Source organism: Mastigoproctus giganteus, chromosome 13 (genome assembly GCF_048544385.1).
Source record: "Mastigoproctus giganteus isolate SK-2022 chromosome 13, ASM4854438v1, whole genome shotgun sequence".
Lineage (NCBI taxonomy): Eukaryota > Metazoa > Arthropoda > Arachnida > Uropygi > Thelyphonidae > Mastigoproctus > Mastigoproctus giganteus.
The window spans coordinates 88,759,527-88,782,755 of record NC_143587.1 but is presented as its reverse complement, the minus strand read 5'-3'; the positions used below and the strand labels follow the sequence as shown (position 1 = coordinate 88,782,755).

At 36.5% G+C, this 23,229-nt stretch overlaps 1 protein-coding gene across 1 annotated transcript in view; it reads right to left on the bottom strand.

Annotated features, from left to right (window-relative positions):
• Positions 1 to 23,229, bottom strand: part of LOC150076249 (plexin-B-like) — a 705,969-nt gene that overhangs the window by 359,913 nt on the left and 322,827 nt on the right. The window contains exons 8-10 of the mRNA XM_090387297.1: positions 22,616 to 22,775; positions 15,575 to 15,671; positions 3,821 to 3,929 (exon numbers count right to left, since the gene is read on the bottom strand). Of these exons, the coding sequence (XP_090243423.1) occupies positions 3,821 to 3,929; positions 15,575 to 15,671; positions 22,616 to 22,775 (366 nt within the window). The remainder of the gene's footprint in view (positions 1 to 3,820; positions 3,930 to 15,574; positions 15,672 to 22,615; positions 22,776 to 23,229) is intronic.

Sequence of the window (23,229 nt, the reverse complement as noted above, 5' to 3'; positions counted from 1 at the left end):
CCAGGTCTTTTTCACTTTCCACTTCCCTGAGTGTAGTATCACAGAGTTGGTATCTTCAGTTATTGCTTCAGTTAATGTTAATAATTAACATTTGTCAATGTTAATTATTAACATTGACAAATGCAAAGTACTGCATTTGTCAATGTTAAACTTCAGTTGCCACTTCTCAGCCCATTTTCCCAACTTATCTAGATCCAGTTGGAGTAGCATACTGTCTTTACTGTCATTATCAACCCTGCCAACCTTTGTATCATCTGCAAACTTGGACATTAAACCTGATATACCTTCATCAATATCATTGATAAATATACAAAACAACAATGGGCCCAACACCGAACCCTCGGGAACTCCACTAACAACATTTGTCCACGAAGAGCAGTGTCAATTGATTACCACTCTGTCATCTCACGCTCAACAATCCCTTTATCCATTGTAGCAACTCACCCTTAATGCTATACCTCTCCAATCTGTACAGCAGTCTTCCATGTGCAACAGCATCAAAAACTTTCCTGAAATCCAAGTATATGATATCAAAATTATTTTTGGCATTCAGTTTCTTTGTGACCACATTGTATTATCCAATCAAATTGTTCAGACAAGACCTCCCTTTAACAAACCCATGCTGTCTTAACTATTACTGCAATCTTGTCTAGATGATCCTGCAATGCTTCTTTAACCAGTGATTCCATTATTTTCCCCGAAACACAAGTTAAACTAACAGGTCTGTAGTTACTTGTGTCACCTTTTGAACCCCCCCTTTGTGAATTGGTGATACATTTGCACACCTCCAGTCTGGGGAACTCCCCTGAGTCCAAGGAAGCATTCATAATTATGGCATTAATTATTGCTGACTTCTTTAATATAACTGGATAAATCCTGTCTACCCCAGGTGCCTTCCTTATGCTTAACTTCAACAATTTCTCCTCCACTTTGTTCTCAGTTATTACAAAATCACTTTGATCCCTGTTAGTGTTTGATAAACTTCTGACACTCCCCTCATTGAATGACTCCTCATCTGTGAATGTAGATGTAAAATACTCATTCAGTTTATCAGCTACCTGAGCATGATCATCAATAGTCAACTCATCTATGTTAAGTGGTCCAATCTGATTCATCCCTTCTCTTCTAGAGTTTACATAAGTAAAGAACTCTTGCCGTTTTTCTTTGCATCCTTTGCCAAAGATTTCTCGTAATCTGCCTTCGCCTACCTAACCTCCTTTGTGACTTAATTACAGACTAGTTTATACCTGCCATAGGCTTCTGTGTCATCTGATACTTTATATGCATCCCATACATTCTTCTTCTCTGCCATGGGCCTCATTAATTCATCTGACATCCATTCAGGCCTAAATCTTGAACAATATTTCTTAGTTGGAATGAAAAGCCTAGTAGCCTCCAAAATTAAGTCCCTGAAGGCTTCCCATTTAGAATTCAATGTTGGTAACATCATCAGTAGATCCCACTGTAGTCATCTTTACAAAAGCAAAAGCACTTCCCTTTAGCCTTGATGGTAGTTACATCTTTAAGTAATTCCCACATCAGTATATTGTAATCACTGTCACCCAGTGGTTCCTTTATCTGCAAATTCTTAATGCATGAATAATCACTGCTGATAATCAGATCAAGAGTATTACTCCCTCTGGTTGCCTCTTGAATATGTTGCTGTCATTTACACTACCTCGACAGCATCAGCAAATCAATAAATCCACAATAGTCTTGCTAATGTGTGAGTGACCAACCCACAAATTCTATTAAATCTCTGGGAAATTAAATTCCCCCATTATAAGACACTCTGATTTACAGGCCTGCTCTATTTCTCTGCACAACTGCTCATTATGCTCATCAGATTCATTAGGCCTATAACACACATCTACTCTCATTTTTCCTTTGCCAGTGCTTATTTCACAAACAGACTCAACATTGCATTGTCCACCAACATCAATTGGATGCACTTCCTTAGATTTTGTGTTTCTTAACTAACAGCATAACCCCTCCTCCCTTCCTGTACTGTCTATCCTTTCTGTACACATTGTACTCCCCAAATTTCAATTCTGCACTGCTTATATCTGTGTGACACCAAGTTTCTGATATCCCAACAATATTTGCCTTTGATGTCTTGACTATACTTCAAGCTCATCAAATTTATTAACTATACTCCTAGCATTGGTGTACATGCAAGTATACATGCACCTGTATACTCATAGTTACCCTAACACAGCCCATGTATTTACTTGTTCCGCTGTGACTCCCAGCAGTCCTGGAAATCTCCATTACCTTGCTTTCCAGACTGCTGCTCATTCTAATAGAAGCAGTGTAAGAATCAGTTTTGCCTCTGCCTGCGGCCACTGTTAACCTTTTATTCAGTGTATTTGCCCTCCTAACACTGCCTTGACAGCATCAGCAAATCAAACATAACATATCACAAGCCAGTTGTGACATGCTATGTTCCCATCTTGAACAGCATTCATTTGGAGAAAAACAGCAATTATCTAAAAGACAAATGAGCTATTTATAGCATAATTAAATATATTTTTGCCTAGAAAGCTAAGAGTTTTGTAAGAAATTAAAGAATTGATAAAAAAAATTAGAATCTCCAGATATCAGATTTAAGAAAAATAAACGAAACCAAAAGATGGTTGTTTAATGTTAAATTGCAAATGGGAAGGCTATATTGCAGATAAGAGAAACAATAAAATATCTTGGAGTAACAAATATTCAATCAAGATAAGTTTAGCACACTTACAATGGTATGAGAATGTAGAAAGGATGAGAGGAGGGATTAGCTAAACAGATATTTTAAGAAAAAATTAATGGTAATAAGCCCAGACTAAGAAGCAGACCAAGAGGAAGGTGGACTGATAATGTTAAGCAAGAATTAGGGAAAAAAGTTCACTCTGGTTAGGATTACAAATCTATAGGAAATAGAATAAACATGAATGGCTGTTACAGTTCAGGACTGATTCATTATGTCATGTCCAAATCTGTTATATCCAGAGGGTATAGAGGTCACCCACTAGATATAATACATTTGGACAGTGACAATAACCAGGAAGCAGGGGGAGGTCCCCATTCACTTTTAACCTGAAGTAGGTCTGTTTTAAAAATAGTTTAGAAAAATGAGATAAATTTTAAGACAACGAATAAAATCCCTTTTAAATACAGTTAATTAAGTATTCAAATATTTAAAAGGGATTTTAAAGTTAATACCTGTAAGTATTCAAATATTTAAAATCCCTTTTAAATATCTGAATACTTAATTAACATTAAGTTCATTTTAAAAATGAACATTAAGTATTCAAACTTTATTAGTACTAATATTTGAAAGAGTAAAATTCTACTCCTATACTGAGGTTCTAGTTATGCCTGCAGATTTGGATGATAGTGACGATGTTTTTTTTATAAATATTAGAAATTATAAATCAAAGTGCACAACCATATTGGTGAAATTAAAATTTGATCAACATATGATTATAAGAGTTTATCATCTATTTATTAACCTTAAACTGGACTTTACCAGAAAAAAATAAAATAAAGAGGAATGTGCTTCAAACAATACCTCTATCACTATTCCAGTGGAAGAAACTACTAAAATTTACTGCTTGCTATTTTCAATTTTTTAGTTTGATCAACATATAAAGCAATATCCTTACAACAGTCACTAAACTAACAATAAATTGTCATAAGACCTTAGGGCAAAACTTTTGCAACTTATAGAAAATCTGTTGTTTTTGTTTTTTGTTTTTTTTGTTTTTTTTTTTTTTTTGTTAAGTTAATGCAGAAAGAAGTAATACCTGTAAGGCCAAAGTAAAGGTGCTCTTACATTTTCTCCAGTGATGATACTGTGTGAACAGGCAGAAACATTATGTGTGCAGAGGTTGTCGTGAATACACCAGCTACAAGCCCAGGAACTTGTTACACATGACATACATCTGAAAATGTCAAGTTTTATTAGCCAAAATTCATAAATCTACCAGGATCATTAAAACTTAGTTGATATATAATGCTATTAATAAAAACCAAGTTATCTGGTCAAACCAAACAATTAACTACAATACAAATTTGTACTTATTTTTAAACTGATTGCTAAAATATTAAGAAATTAATTTGGTACACAATGTTAATTTCATAAGGCTGTACATAGTAATAAAAACAATGGTTACTGTCAGGGCCAGATGCTCTTAAGGCTTGCCACCTGTGTGTTTATTACACAATCTTTGCTCATTTGAATGGCCCTGGCTATCTTAAGAAGGCAACTGGCCCAGCTGATCCTGACAGAAATGAGTATGATAAAAGAAGTTGAAATGCATTTTATGTTCTGTTAACCCATCACTAGTCACTGGAAAATTTGAAATTCCTCTGTGCACATAATTTTAAAAAATCAGAAAAAAATATTTCAAACTTGTTCACATCTTTGCACTGCTATATTTTCAATATTTTCTGAATACAAATGTGAAAAAATGTTCAGTATTAAAAATATATATTATTTTCAATATTAAAATATGGAGAATAATATATTCAATATTATTTTTGATATTACATGTTCAATATTAAAAATATATTTTTTAAATTAATTTTTGAAAATTAAAACTCCCATTAGACCTGTTGGTAAGAACTGCAAATTTAAACACTTTGCACTTTAACAAACACTGCAATTAGATGCCAACCTATCAATAACAGGAGTGCTCATAACATTAAATATATAGTGTACATGTCAACAGTTTGATTTCAGATGATACATCAATGTCACACAAAGCCAGAGACACACATGCTTCATGTTTCATGTAGCAAGTGCTCCTGTTCATTCAACCCATTTACAGCAGTAAAACTTCCATCAGATTTCCTTACAAATACTGGTTGATACGAGTACCCTTTTATGTCCCTAATTAATCTTATTGGTCTTCTATGCACCCACACTAAAGGATCAACATCATTCCTAAAATGGAATTTCCAAAAATGTATGCAGTATTAAGTTATGTCTCAACCACAGCCTTCTATAACTGGATAATCATCTCTTTGTTCCTGCTGGCAATATTGCTATATATCAAGAGAACCAGAGTTCCTGTCTGTCTTCATTGCTCAGAGAACTTCAAGATGAACTGTATAATTACCATTAAGTAATTTTCATTCTCCTTTGCCCTGATTTGGTACAACCCAAGTGGTATGTTATACTGGAAATATTGATACTCAAATGCAGTACACTGCATGCTTTGATGTTAAGCATCAACTGCCCCTTTTCAGCCCACCAGTTTGGTTTTGATGGAATAGCACACATATGTGCAAGAAGAGAAAAAGCCATTAATAAACTGTCTGTCTCCTGATACAGAATACAACAGTCTCTTTATCCATTTTAGAAACTTAGTAGTAGAGGAATGTGATGCAAGAAAGCAACCGTAAGAGCTTATGCAGCATCAGCCAAAAAAAAAAAAAAAAAAAAATTCACATATCCATTCCCTATAAACATTTTTCCAGTTCCTCCTTGAATTTATTTAAACTAATCAACTTGCACAATGGCAGATGGAAGTTTGTTCCAGCAATCAACTACCTGCTGGCTAAAGGCAAATTTCTGCACATCTATTCTACAACTGTCTTTCCTCAATTTGAATTTATGTCCCTTTCAGGTAAGTAATCGGAGCAAGCAGAAGAATCCCATCAGAATTGGGCCTGCTCAACCCATTCAAGGCCTTATACACTTCGATCAGATCACTTTGCAGGTGCCTAGTCTCCAGACGCTGCAATTTGCAGAACTTAAGCCTTTTTTGGTAGGAGGGCCCCTTCGTTCCCCTTCTCTGTACTTGCTAAAGCAACTCTACACCTCCTAAAATGAGGCCTCCAGACCAGTGTGCAGTACTAAGGTGTGGCCTGGCCATTGCCTTATACAAAGGGACAATCATCTCCTTTTCCCTGCTAGCAAAATTCCTGTATATCATTGACAATACCCCATGACCTGCTCTGCAAGACACCACCAAATATGGAGGATGCGGAAAGGTCAGGGAATGACCACCGCATATCCCGGAGCAATATGGCCTTAGTTGCTAATGCTCCTAAAAACCATAAACAACAACAGCTCTGCAAGCCTGTCCGCATTGCTCAGAAAACTTCATATCTGACTGCACAATTACTCCCAGGTCTTTTTCATTTTCTTTCACCCTAAATGTAGTAACACACAGTTGGTACATTTCTTTGGGGTTACTTCTACCCATAAGTAGTACTTTGCATTTGTCAATGTGAAACTTCAGTTGCCACTTCTCAGCCCATATTCCCAACTTTTCTAGATCCTGTTGCAGTAGCACATTGCCATTAATATCATTAGCAATTCTGCCAACCTTTGTATCATCTGCATAATTGGAGATTAAGCCTGATATACCTTAATCAATATCATTGATAAATATACAAAACAACAGTGGGCCCAACACCAAACCCTGGGGTCTCCACTAATAACATTAGTCCACCAAGAGTAGCGTCCATTAATTACCACTCTGTCTTCTCCCACTCAAACCACCTTTTTATCCATTGTAAAACTTACCCTTAATACTATACTGCTCCAATTTGTACAGTAGTCTTCCATGTGCAACAGTATAAATCGCGATACTGTTGCGCATGGTACAATATCAATCAAGATATGATTTGAGAAAGCAAGCTTATAAAGCATCAGCAAAAAAAAAACAATTCCCATATCACTTGTCCATCCATCCCATCAATAAACATCTAGTTATTCCTTGAATTTATTCAAACTACCCACCTCCGCAACAACAGATAGTAACTTGTTTCTACAATCAACTACCTGCAGGCTGAAGGTAAACTTCTGCACTTTCAACCTACACCCATCCTTATTCAATTTGAATTGATGCCCCCCCCCTGTATGAACAGTCTCAGCAAGAGAAAGAATGCCATCAGAACTGAGCTCGCTCAATTAATTTAACACCTTAAACACCAAACCAGATCATTTCACAGGTGCCTAATATTCAGATGTTGCAATTTGAAGAACTGAAGCCTTTCTTGTAAGACCACCCTTTTATTCCTTTGACTAATCTCGTTGCCCTTCTCTGCACCCATTCCAGCAGATCTATATCCTTCCTAATATGAGGCCTCCAGACCGGTATGCAATACTTAAGATGCAGCTTAGCCATAATTGTGGTGTACACCTTAGCCATGTGGTGTACAAGGAGTAATCATCTCCTCACCTTTACTAGGAAATTTCCTGTATAGCATCGAAAAAAAAAACCCCATACTTTGTCCTGGCAGCCTGTCTCTAGTGCTCAGAGAACTTCATGTCTGACTGCACAATTACACTCAGTTCTTTTTCATTTTCCACCACCCTGAGTGTAGTCCCACACAGTTCGTACATTAATATGGGATGATTGCTACGCATATGCAGTACCTTGCATCTGTCAATGTTAAATTTAAACTTACATTTCTCATCCAATCTGCCTAATTTTTCTGGATCTTATTGCAGTAGCTTATCCTGATTACTCTCAGTAAAGCAGCCTGCCACATATAAATTAGACATTACACCCGATATGCCTTCATCAATATCATTAATAAATACAGAAAACAATCAACCTAGCACTGAATCCAGGGTGACTCTACTAATAAGATTAGTCCATGAATGGCAGTGTCCATTAATAATCACTCTGTCTTGTTCCACTCATCCAACTCTTTATTCAGAGCAATAAAGATAACCCGTCTCTTTATCCAGAGCGATATCTTGTCTTTGAAGCCACAAAGCCCCAATTTGTACAGCAGTCTTTCATGTGCAAGTATCAAAAGCTTTCCTGAAATCCAAATATATGATATCAAAATTTATTTTTTGTATTCAGTTCATTTCTTACTGTAGGATAGTATCCAATGGACTGGTCACACAAGATCGCCCCCTTAACAAATCCATGCAATGACTGCAATATAATTGCATTCCTGTCTATATTATTCTGTATTGCTTTGTTACGCAGTGACCTCCATTATTTTCCCTGGAACAGAAGTTATGCATGTCATCTTTTAATCCCTTTTGTGAATTGGGGATATATTTGTATATTTCCAGCCCACAAAAACCTCCTCTAAAGATGTTCTCATAATAATGGCTAAGTGTTTTCTTACCTCCTTTCTGCTTCCCTTATTATAATTTGATAGAATCCATTTACAACAGGCACCACATTATTATGTTAAAAATCTAACACTGAAAAAAGACCTGGGGATAATTGTGCAGTCGGCCATGAAACACTCTGAAAAGTGCAGACGTGCTGCCAGGACACTCATGGGGTTTTGTCAATGATATACAGAAACTTTACTAGCAGGGATAAAGAGGCAATTATTCCTTTGTATACGGCCATGGTTAGGCCACATCTCGAGTGCTGTATACAGGTTTGAAGGCCTCACTTTAGGAAGGGTATACAGATCTACTGAAATGGGTGCAGAGAAAGGTAACCAATCTGGTGAAGGGTGCTCACCTAGAAACATAGGGTGCTCTTACCTAGAAAGACTTCAGTTCTGCAAATCTCAGCATCTCGAGACTAGACACCTGTGGGGAGATGAGATCTGATTGAGGTGTTTAAAGCCTTGAATAGTTTGAGTAAGCTGAATGTAATGGCATTCTTCCACTTACTGAAACTACACACATGAAGGAGCATAAATTCAAATTGAGGGATGGCTGCAGGATAGATGTGCAGAAGTTTTCCTTCAGCCAGTATTGGAATAGGCTTCCATCCACTGTTGTGGAAGTGAATGGGTTGAAAAAATTCAAGGAAGAACTAAACAAATTTTTGGAGGGTATGGATGGGTGAACTGTGTAGGGGTGTTTTTTTTTTTTGGCTGATGCTTGCTTAACCTTGCTTTCTTGCATTATTTGCTATTTGATCTCCAAAATAAGTGATTTTTCAGAGAAAAATTCATTTATTCTGGAGCAGAATGTTTTTGTTTCAAGGCTTTAAAGGATTATGTAAACATAATATCATGTAACCTTATGGGATATTGTGTAGTGGTGAAAACTCAATTATTTTCAAATATATATATTTTGCTTACAGGCAACCCCCAGAAAACACGGTAATTCTACAACATGGCTTTACTCTAACATGGTTAGAGAATTGTGGAAAACCTTGCATAACATGGTATTTTTAAGCTTTCGTGCAGGGAAAAAAACTTGCTGTTATGTGGATGTAATTTTCCAACATTTCTATTCTTTTTGTGAATCCCACTGTTGACTCACTAGTTGTTATGCAAAAAAAAAAAAAAAAAAAAAAAAAAGTGAAAGCACCATGTTAGGTTCTATACTATTGAACTTGTGCTTGTTTGAGACCATAAAAAATTGACTTTGAAGTGTGCGTTTGTGATTTTTAAGATTTTTGTAAAGTTATTTTGGTTTTTATTTGATCATTTATAAACATTTCCCGTATGTATTACTCAACTTTGTTTTTAAGAACTGTATTGGAATAATTATTGTTGTGAATTAAATTCCAGCAAATTATGCCTAAGGAAAGTAAAAAAGCACAGCTCAAAAAAAAACTTTACTTCTCTAGAATCAAAGATACAAATTTTGAAACGTCTTAAAAAGGGGGAAAGGTATCATACGTTGCAAAAAGTTTAAATTTAAATGAAGCAATAATCTGGACCATAAAGAAAAATGAAAGAAAATTAAAACTGCTGTTGCTGCAGGATCTTTAATTTCCACAAATATGACAGCTCGTCACCAAGCGCCAATAATTGAGAAAATGGAAAAAGCACTTAGTATTTGGAATGATAATTGCAGTAAAAAATGGATCCCATTAAATGGCAATGTAATTAAACAAAAGGCACTAAAAATTTATAACTATTTAAAAGAAAATGGAAAATCTTGTGTTAACTGAAAGTTTGTTGCCAGTAAAGGCTGGTTTGGGCAATTTAAAAAGCACTTCTCATTACATAACATAAGATTTCAGGGGGAAAGTGCATCAGCTGATAATGAAGCTGCTCAGAAGTATGCAGAGGAATTTCAAAAAAATTATTGAAGAGCCAGGTCTTTGATGAAAAAAAAAAATGTCCAACAGAACGTTTATTTTAAAAAAAAGAGAAAACTGCACCAGGTTTTAAGGCATCAAAAGATTGTGTAACATTACTTCTGTGCAGTAACGCATCAGGAGATTACATGATAAAACTTATGCTAATCCTCGCGCAATGTAAAGTGTAAATAAAAACACCTTACTGGTAACAATGGAAAGCAAATAAAAAAGCTTGCGTAACTGCTGATTTATTTTAAGAATATTTTCTAAATTGATTTGTGCCAGCTGTGGAAATATATTATTACTATTGGATAATGTGCCAGACTATCCAACAAATTTAAGTCATCCAAATGTTTAAGTAATGTTCCTACCACCTAATGTTCCTACCAACTTCTTTAATTCAGCCATTAGATCAAAGCTTACATCTACCTTTTAGGATCATATGAGGATTATATCTGCCTTTAAAACTCATTACATCAGAAAATCGTTACAATGGATTTTGGAAAAAATTTATTCTGAATCTATTGAAGTGATGGAGGCATGGAAACATTTTCCAATTTCTTTCTTTCAAGAATTACTAGTAGAAAATGAGGCTGGCGCAGCAGATTTGAAGGAAATGCATCAGAGGTAAACCAAATCAATTCAAGAAGATGATAGTGCAGATGAAAATTCTAATGTTCCAAATTTTACACTAAAAAGTATACAGGAAGGCAAACACTTAGCCAAGCAATTATAATCTTATTTTTTGAATGCAGACCTTTTGACTGAAAGCAGCACAAAGTTCAAAAGGGAGCTTCAAAAATGATTAGCTCTATACCATAAAAATTTATCAAGATCTATCAAGCAAAAGCAAACAAACCCAGACTCAGAAGCCTATGGCAGATATAAGCTAGTCTGTAATCAGGTCACAAAAGAGGTTAGGCAGGCAAAGGCAGATTATGAGAAATCTTTGGCAAAAGATGCTAAGAAAAACAGCAAGGATTTCTTTACTTATATAAACTCTAAAAGGAAGGGGATGGACTGATTGGTCCACTTGACATTGATGGTTCGACCGTTGATGATCCTGCTCAGATAGCAAACAAACTGAATGAGTATTTTGCATCTACATTCACACGTGAAGAATTATTAAGGTTTGAAAATGGCAGAAGGTTATCAAATTGTAGCAGGATACTTAATGATTTTGTAATAACTGAGAGCAAAGTGGAGGAGAAATTGTTGAAGTTAAACATAAGAAAAGCACCTGGGGTGGATGGGATCTATCCAGTTATATTAAAGGAGGCGGCAACACAACTAAGCAAACCCTTAGCCATAATTATGAGAGCATCCTTGGACTCAGGGGAGGTACTCATGGACTGGAAATGTGCAAATGTGACCCCAGTCCACAAAGGAGGGTCAAAGGGCAACACAAGTAATTATAGACCTGTTAGTTTAACTTCTGTTCCAGGTACAATAATGGAGTCACTGGTTAAAGATGCATTGCAGGATCATCTAGACAAGACTGCAGCAATAATTCAGACACAGCATGGGTCTGTTAAGGGAAAGTCTTGTCTGACAAATTTGATAGGATATTATGATGTGGTTACAAAGGAACTGGATGCAAAAAATAATTTTGATATCATATATTTGGATTTCAGGAAAGCTTTTGACACTGTTGCGCATGGAAGACTACTGTACAAATTGGAGCAGAATGGTCTTAAGGGTAAGTTGCTACAATGGATAAAAGGATGGTTAAGTGAGAGAAGACAGAAGGTGGTAATCAATGGGTGCTGCTCTTCATGGACTAATGTTATTAGTGGTGTACCACAGGGTTCGGTGTTGGGTCCACTGTTGTTTTGTATATTTATCAATGATATTGATGAAGGTATATCAGGCTTAATGTCAAAGTTTGCAGATGATACAAAGGTTGGCAGGGTTGTTAATGACAGTAATGGCAGTGTGCTACTGCAACAGGATCTAGATAATTTGGGCAGATGGGCTAAGAAGTGGCAAATGAAGTTTAACCTTAACAAATGCAAAGTACTGCATATGGGTAGAAGTAACCCCAGAGAAACGTACTAACTGTGTGGTACTACACTTAAGGTGGTAGAAAATGAAAAAGACCTGGGAGTAATTGTGCAGGCAGATATGAAGTTTTCTGAGCAATGCAGACAGGCTGCCAGGGCAGGTCATGGGGTTTTGTCAATGATATAGAGATTTTGCTAGCAGGGAGAAGGAGGTGATTGTCCCTCTGTATAAGGCAATGGTCAGGCCACGCCTTGAGTACTGCATACAGGTCTGGAGGCCTCATTTTAGGAAGGATGTAGATTTACTTGAGTGTGTACAGAGAAGGGCAAGATTGGTGAGGGGAATGAAGGGATCCTCTTACCAAGAGAGGCTTAAGTTCTGCAAATTGCAGTGGCTGGAGACTAGGCACCTGCACGGTGATCTGATTGAGGTGTATAAGGCCTTGAATGGGTTGAGCATGCTGAATTCTGATGGGATCCTTCCACTTGTTCAGATTACAAACCTAAGGGGGCATAAATTCAAATTAAGAAAGGACAGATGTAGAATAGATGTGCGGAAATTTGCCTTTAGCCAGCTGGTGGTTAATTGCTGGAACAAACTCCCATCTGTCGTTGTGGAAGTTAATAGGTTGAATAAATATAAGGAGGAACTGGACAGGCATTTGGAGGGAATGGTGTGATTTTTTTTTTTTGGCTGATGCTGCATAAGCTCATACACTTGCTTTCTTGCATCACATGCCGCCACTACTACTACTGATTTTTTAAAGAGAGTGGAAGATAAACAAAATCTAGATGCTGCAGAAGAAAGTTCAGAAGGTAAAGATATTCTGTGACAAAGAAAACATTCTCATTTGATTGTGCTTAGCAGTGATGAAGAGGAAGAAAATTAAATGGACGTACATTATCTGACATATATGTATCACAGTACGCTGAAAAGACAGAATTCATGGGATACCTGGTTCCTGTGAAATGCAACGCCATCGCCCCTCTCACTAGTGGACAAAGCCACTGCTTGGCAGGTATAGGTACACTTCATTCATGTAAACGGTAATTCGTGGTCAATAGGGATAAACATCGTGAGTTAACCAACTTTGAAAGAGGGATCATAGTGGATGCCAGATGCATGGGTCACTATCGCCGAGGTGGTACAGAAATTGCACTATCCCCATTCAACAGTATCAAGAATATATTGGGGATATGCCATTTCGGAATAACATCTCCTCTTGTACAGCAATGTGAGCAGAGAAAGGTGGTGGATGAACGTGGACATTAAAGTCTGCGTCACATTGTTTCAGCCAATCAGAGAGCGACAGTGGCACAAATCACCACCGACTTCAACGAGGGAAGTGCCAGAAACATCTCCACCAAGACTATTAGGTGATCATTAGCTGTAATAGGTTATGGGAACCGTCGACACACGAGTCCCATTGCTAACACCGCGACACAGGACTCTACGCCTCAGCTGGGCGAAAGAATACTGGCACTGGACCTTGGATGATTGGAGATGGTCCGATGAATCCCATTTCCAGTTATTTTGAGCAGACTGGAGGGTGCGTATCTGGCGGAAACCACATGAAGCTATGCACCCGTCATGTCAACAAGGAACTGTTCAGGCAAGTGGATGGTCGGTAATGGTCTCGGGTGTGTTCAACTGGCCCATGTCTAGACATATCTCTGAATGGTCCAGGTTACGTATCCATCCTTGCAGACCATCTGCATCCCTTCATGGTCATCATGCACCCACACCCACAGTTCAATGGACTCTTCCAGCAGGACAATGTGCCTCCTCACAGAGACATAGTGACAAGAACATGGTTTGAAGAGCATTCTGCAGATTTTACCACCATGGAATGGCCTTCCTATCCACCGGACATGAACACTGTAGGGCATCTTTGGGACACTGTATACAGATCCGTTCAAGCTTTGGATCCTCCACTCAGGAATGTAACAGAATTATGGACAGCAGTGCAGCAAACATGGATGGAAATACCTGTGGAACGCTTTTGTGAACTAGTGGGCTCAATGCCTCACTGTGTGAATGCACTTATCAGCGAAAAAGGTGGGCCTACCCATTACTAGGTAGCTTTCCCATAAGTTCTGTCCACTTAGTCAGTGTATGTAAGACATTTTTTCATTTATTATTATTTTTAATAAAAATTAAGTTTCCAATAGTTATAAAAAAAAATTGTGTATTTTTGTTAGCTTTTGGAAAGTAACCCCCCCCCCCCCCTTTTGTACTGGTTCTTAATTCCATATAACACAGTTTCATACTACACAAGATTTTATAGGAACCTAACTACCGTGTTATATGAGAGTTATCTGTACTTGAATATGCAACCCAAAATATGCTATATATATTTTGGGTTGCATATTCAAGTAATGGAATTTGGCTATTTCACAATTGAATCAGGCATATTTCAACTGAAGTTGTGATAAGAAAATTATTTTTTCAATATGTCCATAAACTTAATAAACTGCCATGCCATGGCATCCCAACTTGACCATGGCCATGTAGTAGTATACCAGTTCAAAAGGCACATGTATGAATTCAGACTTACATGGTATGGCAAAAAAAGGACCATTATCTTGGATGTCTTCATCAACTTAATAACAAATTGCTAGCAGTCTCCCTGCTGTAGGATTTTTTCAGAGCATAAAAGTTTTGAAGAAAAAAGTTGTGGCACAACATAAATTTTATCAGGTAGTTTTCACAGTGATAAATGTAGCAGATTGGCTTTTGTGATAAATTTTTGATAGTTACTTTCACATAGACCCTCCCACTCTTCTCCATTAAGTATCAAAATAATTTTAATTGGTGATTCCAATTAAAATGCACTGGATTTATACTGCTTATTTTTAGATTTCAGTAATTCTGTTACCCCCCCCCCCCTTTTCTTATATCTGGGCTGATTAAATTTTCCAAGTTGATGTTAAAATTGGAGTGAGTATTACCGTTTAAATTATGATTTCTAAATTAAAATTTCACCTAATCAATGCTTTTTTTTCCTCAATGAAAAGTTGTTCTCTCTCCTTGATTTAGTCTAAAAATATCATGGAAGTTATTATCAACAGACCAATTTTAGTTGAAGAAAAAACAAAATTAAAAAAAATGGTTGTACATGATATACTCTTCAGTACATTCACATATACTCTTCAGTATATGTGAATTTGGAAGTTCATGCCACAATTTTCATGCTATACTTTTTTTCTACAAATCAAAATGGTTTCTGCTCTTATCAGAAGATGATGTTTCTTGACTAAACTAGGGACAAGGAAAAACTTTCTCCTCAAATGAAAAGCATTTGGAAAAATTTTAATTCAGAAATCTAAACAGTAACACTTAGTTCAATTTTAACAGGTACAAAATAAAGATACAAGGTATCAAATTAAAAAATTTCAGATCCCAAAATCCATGAAAATAATAATATTGTGACATTTATTGATATATTTTTAACAGGAATCTATAGTTTGAAAATCAAATCAAATTAGGGTGCTCATAAAACAAGATCAAAATAAAAATGGAAATCTGAAAAAATTTAGAGGGAACTAATAAAAAATACATACAAATGTGAGACCACACATTCTGTGAATTATAAAATAACTTACGTGTTATGTACTTCACATTTAAAGAACACAAATGGCTTCTTTAGAAAATCTGTATTTATCTCACTGGATCGAACACCCAAGTCAATTACAACATGATCTGAAATAAAAATTAAGTTGTGTAGAAACTCATGACTGGAAACACAAAATTTTTGACAGTAAACTTTCTTCCCTACACCCCTTTAGATTTTTTTCTTATTAAAGCAATATTAAATGCAGTGACTCGTGTAAAAACTGGAAAATTGTCTGAAATTTCAGACAATTTTCCAGTTTTTTTCTGACAATTTCCTTTGTCTGTTAGATAAAATGTTACTGAGTGTATAAGCTCAACTCAGCCACAAGGCTAAAAACATTAAAATACACAAACAGTGTGCATTGATAAAACTTGGAAAATTTGATAAAGACATATTTTATGATTAAAACAGTGTCCCCAGTGCTCATACATAGGAGGGTCATCATCTCTCAGCAGAAACAAAAGTGTAAGATGGCTATGTCCTAAGCGGAGCTATTACAGCTTTCTCTTTATGATTCCCATGCAGACTATACAACCAATGTTTGATTACAGGCTAATCTCATATAATTTATTTGAAACCTCTGCCCATAACATGAATTTTGCTATTAGGAAAGCAGTTTCTTTCATAATATTTGCAGGTAGTCTGTATAGGGGACTAAGAAGCAAGGGTTATTCAGGGTCACCAGCTGATCTGGTGTGGTACCTGCCAAATCACTTCCCCTGATCCCAACATGAAAAGGATCCAGCAGAATTGAATATCAAAATTGGATTACAAAAGATAATATAGCTGCTGAGGGACTCTGGACAGGACTAGAAGAGTATTGCATCTCATCACTGATAAGGCTCGCAATGAACTTAGAGAATCGGTGAGTACACAATGCATTTTCAGTAGTGGCATGTTTGTATATCATTTAAGGCTAACTCAACTATGGCAACTCTAGAGTGAACAGTAACACCCCTCTTAACTTTTAAGAATTGTTTGCTGTCAGAATCCATCTTCTCAAACCTTGCCATTGCAATTTAATGAAATGCCATTGCCATCTCTCTGGTGATTATTATTATTATTAATAGCTATATGGTGCAAGAAAGCCTGAGCCTTATGCTGCACCATCAAAAATTTTTTTTTTAATTACCCTGAGAGAGAGAGAGAGAGAGAGAGAGAGAGAGAGAGAGAGAGAGAGAGAGAGAGAGAGAGAGAGAGAGAGAGAGAGAGAGAGAGAGAGAGAGAGAGAGAAAAAAACAAACAAGAGTCAGAAGTAGAAGGGAATCACCAAGAAAGCAAAAAATGATGATATCCACCTCAGGACCCTGTGATGAAGCATCTCAGCTCCTCATTTGGTTCATCTTGAGCTTCATCAGCATTTTCTTCTTTCACTATAAATACCTATAAATCAATAAGTTGTTCATTACATAATTCCTTCTCTTCTTCCTCTATTAACCCCTCCATGTCTTTGGTAACAACCTCCAAATGAAGTAGCTCTGCAACCTTTACAATCTTATCTGTAACCTCTTCAAATGATTTACCTTTTTCAAACCCTTCGAAGCCTATTATGTGCCGTGGGCATATTTTCTTCCATGCATCATTTAAACAACTTTTAGTAATTTCTGCCCAGGCCTTATTAATGTTTAAAGATGGAGGAGTGGTAAATATTGTAAGATTTCCAAAACGTAAAATTTTTCTTACCATCTACTGCAGACAATGCCTGAGCAAATGTTGTGTGTAAATAGTATGCTTTTAAATTCGAAATAACACCCTGATCCATAGGTTGGATGAGTGAAGTCATGTTTGGCAGTAGAAATATGACTCTCACGTTCGAATTGAAATCATCTAGATGTGTAGGATGTCCAGGAGCATTATCTAATAAAATGCAAAATCTTGAAAGGAATGTCGTTGTCTTTACAATATTTTTCAACCTTGGGAATGAAGCAGCATTTAAACCAATCCTCAAAGACAGATACTGTTATCCATGTTCTTTGGTTTGATTGTAAATGCACGGGTAGGGTGGCTTTATTGATGCCCTTAAATGCACAAGGATTTCCAGAATGGTACAAAAGCAGTAGCTTTAATCTGTAATCTCCCACTGCATTAGCCCAAAGCAAGAGCGTGGCCCTAGCTTTTGACAACTTGAAACCTGGCATTGTATTTTCCACTTTGACAATGTATGTTCGATCTGGCATTTTTTTCCAATACAGAGCAGTCTCGTCAACGTTAAAAATTTGCTACATCGAATAGCTGCCTTCATCAATAATTTTTTCCAACACATCACAAAATTTCTCCGCAGCTACAGAATCGGCACTGGTGACTTCACCACATACTTTAATGTTCTGGAAACCAGCACGAAGCTTGAACCTATTAAACCACCTGTTGCTTACCATGAACCTGGCTTGGGGTTCTTTTTATATGTTTCACTGTACTTATCCTTAATATCTTCATAAATACTTCTTGCTTTTGCTTGAATGGCCATTGGACTCAGGGGCACTTGCTTCTGAATCTGATTTTCCATCCATATTATTAATATCTGTTCTATCTTCGATATAGCACCTAAACACTGTGATCTTGAGTGCATTGATCCTTTGACATGTTCTTTTATATACACACTGTCCCTTAAAATAGTATTCACTGTTGAAGCAATGAGACCTAATTCCGTGCAGTAGATGACAAACTTTGTCCTGCTTCATACTTCTTAATTAATCATCTTCATTTCTAAATCAATTTTGTTTTGTTTCATAGCACTACCAGCACTTGCAGTTTCCGTTGGTCACCAACTCAGCATTGTTATGGGTCTATATGAGAGGTTGAAGGAGCATACAGTGTACTTCAAAATCATAACCAAGGCCCAAATAGTTTTGTTTAAAGAGGTCTAGGATCAAGACTATGCTGTTTTTTCAACAAACAGGGTGTGATTCACAAGGAATTTGTACCTGAAAGGGTGGGATTCAACGCTGCATTCTACATACAGGTGCTTCAAAGATTACTGAAGTGCATTTTCTGGGTGAGGCCACAATTTTGAAAGGATGCTGGTTCTTGTTGCATGATAATGCACCTGCCCATTCTGCACTTGTTGTGAAAGAATTTCTGGCCAAACAGTGCCATGTTTTACAAGAAATGTACAGATCAACCATGCAGCCTACTTTTCTGATCTTACCTGGAGACAAGAGCAGTGCCACTTAGTGATAAATTTTTTTATTTAAAAAATCTTGCAATGCTTCTTTAACCAGTGCCTCCATTAATTTTCCTGGAACAGAAGTTAAGCTCACAGGTCTATAATTACTTGTGTCAGCCTTTGATCCTCCTTTGTGAATTGGGGTCAAATTTGCACATTTCCAGTCTATGGGTACCTCCCCTGAGTCCAAGGAAGCTCTCATAATTATGGCTAAGGTTTTGCTTACTTCCTTTGCTGCCTCCTTTAATATAACTGGATAGACTCCATCCACCCTGGGTGCCTTTCTTATGTTTATCTTCAACAATTTCTCCTTCACTTTACTCTCAGTTATTACAAAATCATCTAGCTCACTGCCAGAGTTTAATTCACCTCTGGCATCCCCCTCCCTGAATAACTCATGTGTGAATGTAGATGCAAAATACTCAGTTTGTTAGCTACCTGAGCAGTATCATCAACAGTTGAACCATCGATATCCAGTGGACCAATCGGATTCTTCCCCTTCCTTCTAGAGTTTACATAATTAAGAACTCTTTGTTGTTTTTCTTTGCTTCCTTTGCCAAAGAATTTTCATAATCTGTCTTTGCCTGCCTAACCTGCTTTGTTACTTGGTTACAGACCAGCTTATATCTATCATAGGCTTTCATGTCACCCATTAATTTATATGTATCCCATGCATTTTCTTCTGTCACATGTATCATTTGGTCATCTGACATCCATTTAGGCCTAAACCTTGAACAATATTTCTTAGTTGGTATAAAAAGCCTAGTAGCTTCCAAGGTTAATTCTTTGAATGCTTCCCATTTTGAATTTGCTGTTGGTAACATCATCAGTTGGTCCCACCGTATAGAATTTAAATACTGCCTCAGACCATCGTAGTCACCTTTACGAAAGCAAAAACCCTTCCCTTTACCCCTGATGGTAGTTCTCTGAGTAAATCCCACTTCAGCACACTGTGCTCACTGCTACCCAGTGGTTCCTTTATCTGCAGATTCTTAATGAATGAAGAATCACTACCGATAATAAGATCAAGAGTATTACTCCCTCTAGTTGCCTCCCGAACATGCTGCTGTAGAAAACAATCATCCAATAAATCCACAAAAGCCTTGCTAGTGTGTGAGTGACCAACCCACAAATTCCAGTCAATATCTGGGAAATTAAAATCCCCCATTATAAGACTCTCTGATTTACTGGCCCACTCTATTTTCTGTACAGTTTCTTATTATACTCATCAGAGTCATTAGGCCTATAACGCACTCCTACTCTCAATTTTGATTTCCCAGTGTTTAAGTTACACCAAACTGACTAGATACTGCACTGTCCAGCCATGTCGACTGGCTGTAATTCCTTGGATTTTATGTGTTTCTTAACTAATAGCATAACCTCTTCCTATCCTGTCTATCCTTGCTGTACACATTGTACTCCCCAAATTCCATTTCTGCATTCCTTATATCTGTGTTCCACCATGTCTCTGATATCCCAACAATATCTGCCTTTGATGTTTTGACCAACACCTCAACATCAAAGGCAGATATTGTTGGGATATCAGAGATGTGATTGTGTGTACGTCCGCGCACACACACATGCACAAACAAACAAACAGAGCAATATTGCTCAATTAGATCTGCTAGTTTTTGAATATTTCTATGCATGCCTCAGCAATTCTATTGCCTTATATTCTGCATTAACTGGTTTTAGAATTGGTTATTTGATCTGTTTGTTTTTCAAGAAAGTAATCTTAATTCAATTCTGTTTTTGTTTATCTTTCTTTGGGAAGATAGGATGACCATCATCCATGTAATCTTCTGCATGGTGCATTAGTATTGTTCCATCTGATTATTTATTTCCATGTTGGTGAGACATAATTGTTTTTTTTTTTTTTTTTTTTTTCACAGAAGAAACAGTGTGCTTTAATTTGGTTGATTGCTATATGGTTGGCTGTACGTCAGATTGGAGGGTTTGTTATTTCAACACCTGTCAGCTTTGAAGACCAGGAGTACTGATTGGGGGCAACTGGGCTGGATCAGAACTCTTTGTCCATTTATTGCAGTAAACTCAGAGCTGAAGCTTGGCGAGCCACAAGAACCTTGGATCAAATTTTCTAATTTTCTGTTGGAGCAACAGCAACATCTTTTAAATGGTACCTGTTTTGTAGCGTTTGACAGTGACTGTATACCAAAAGTAGGCATACTTGTTAATATTTTTCTTATTGCTTCTGAATAAGTTTTGTTTTCAACTTTACATTTCTAAATTTTTTTTCCCAAGATTTAATAATTCGCACATTTTAGCTAACTAATTTACTTTACAGCTCGGCACAGTGGTAAGGAAATAGTACATTCTGATTGGCTGTCTCCTTTCGACCCATATCACCCGAGAATGACCATATTTATGGTATTTGTAACATTTGATATAATTGGATATATAAGGATGAAATCAGCATAACAAATAAGACATAATATAGTTAGGGAAGGGTTATGTGGTTGTTTTCCATTAAGATTATTACTAAATATATTAGTACTCTTATACCATATGAAAATTAATAATATAGTTTATTAAGCTATTCACCTAAACTACTATACATAAGGTAACGTTTCTGGTATCTTACTGATGCCCATCATCAGAGCAGACATTCATGTGCATGCATGTACATGAATATCAGGTTTTTGGGAGCATCGGCAAGAGGAGTCTGTCAGGGTCTGATGATCGGTATCGGTAAGATACCTGAAATGTTACTTTATGTATAGTAGTTTAGGCGAATAGCTTAATAAACTATATTATTAATTTCACGTGGTATAAGGGTGGTAATATATTTAGTAATAATCTTAAATAAGACATAACAATGATTATACCAACTGTGCTACCCTACAGTTGGTATAATCATTGTCCTTCCCATCCCAAGTGGAAAAGACTAGAGTCCGAATCCCATCAATTACGAAGAATTTTATGAGCCTTTTGCACAACATGGCTGAGTTAGTTGGTCTCAGATGAGGGTAGTATCATTTTTGATCCCAGAAATTTGGGTTTTTCATCCAGCAAACAGAAAAATGATTACAGAACACACAAAATTTACAAACATAATATAAACAGCACAATATGGTCTAAGTCGCTGATGAACTTAAAAAAACTATAATAACCAACCAACAAAAAACCTGCCTTAATTTGGGAGTAAGATAAGAAAACTGCATTGTTAGCACTGCTCCTGCCACATGGAAGTGGTGCCAACCAGTTACCAAAATATAAAAATAACAGTAAAATGCAAGGACCAGCAGTGACATTGTGAGCAGAATGAAAGCTCACACTAGAAGGGGGGGGGGGGGCAGAAGAAGAAGAAGAAGAAGAAATAAAGTGAAATCACATTAGAGAAACTGCTTGGAATTTATCTCTTGGCACCCAGGGCCTAACATTATATGAGTATCGTGTTCTACACATTTTCTTTACTTTTCATTCAGTAATGAAAAATTCATCACTGAATGCTCTCATTAACCACTGCACACTCAAATTGAGGAAGGACGGATGTCGGATAGATGTGCGGAAATTTGCCTTTGGCCAGCGGGTGGTTGGTTGGTGGAACCGACTTCCATCACTTGTTGTTGAAGTTGATAGCCTAAACAAATTTAAAGCTCAACTGGACAGGTATTTCGAACGAACGGAGGGGTGAAATGGGAGTGGTGTGTGTTTTTTTTTTTTTTTTTTTTTTTTGGCTGATGCTGAATAAGCTTGCTTTCTTGCATCATATGCCTCTACTAATGCTAATGCTAATAATATTCTGACCAGACAACCCCTACAGACAACAAGTAGTATATCTGACATTCATCTCATTTTAATAATACACAACACAGACACAAATATAATGATCATATGCCTACTCACCCTTTCCTAGTGGAATTCTTGGTCTCCGAGAAATATCAGGTGTAACACAAGATAGACCATTATTAGTAATATGGGCTTGAGTAGGAATGCTATTTCCAAATACACACATATAATGGGTATTATATGGTAGATGAGGTAACTGATTAATGATGAGTTCTACCTGAAATTTAAACAAAAATGGAATTATACTTAGAGTATTAAATTTTGCAATTTTAAAATGAAAACTACATAAAAACAACTTAAATTAAAAACTAAATGGGGTTTCAACAAAAAGAAAATGTGAAAGCACCAATGCACTTCATACATTCTGAATTTCCTTTACTACTGAAAGCTGATGGCAAATTCTTGACAACAATCTTTTGGAGAATATTCTTTACTTACATTGCTGATCATATACATAAAAATTCCAGGTCAAAATACTTGGTAATACCAAAGAGGACATAAAAATTTAATATGTTTAATTTGTTAAAAATTTAACATGTTCCATATGTTTATTCCCAATTAAAAAAAATTTTTTATCTTTCATCATAGGTCACAAAACGCACAATTTCCTTTCTGATTAAGAACCATTCACAGCATAATAGACAGCCATCTGAACATGCATACATATATAT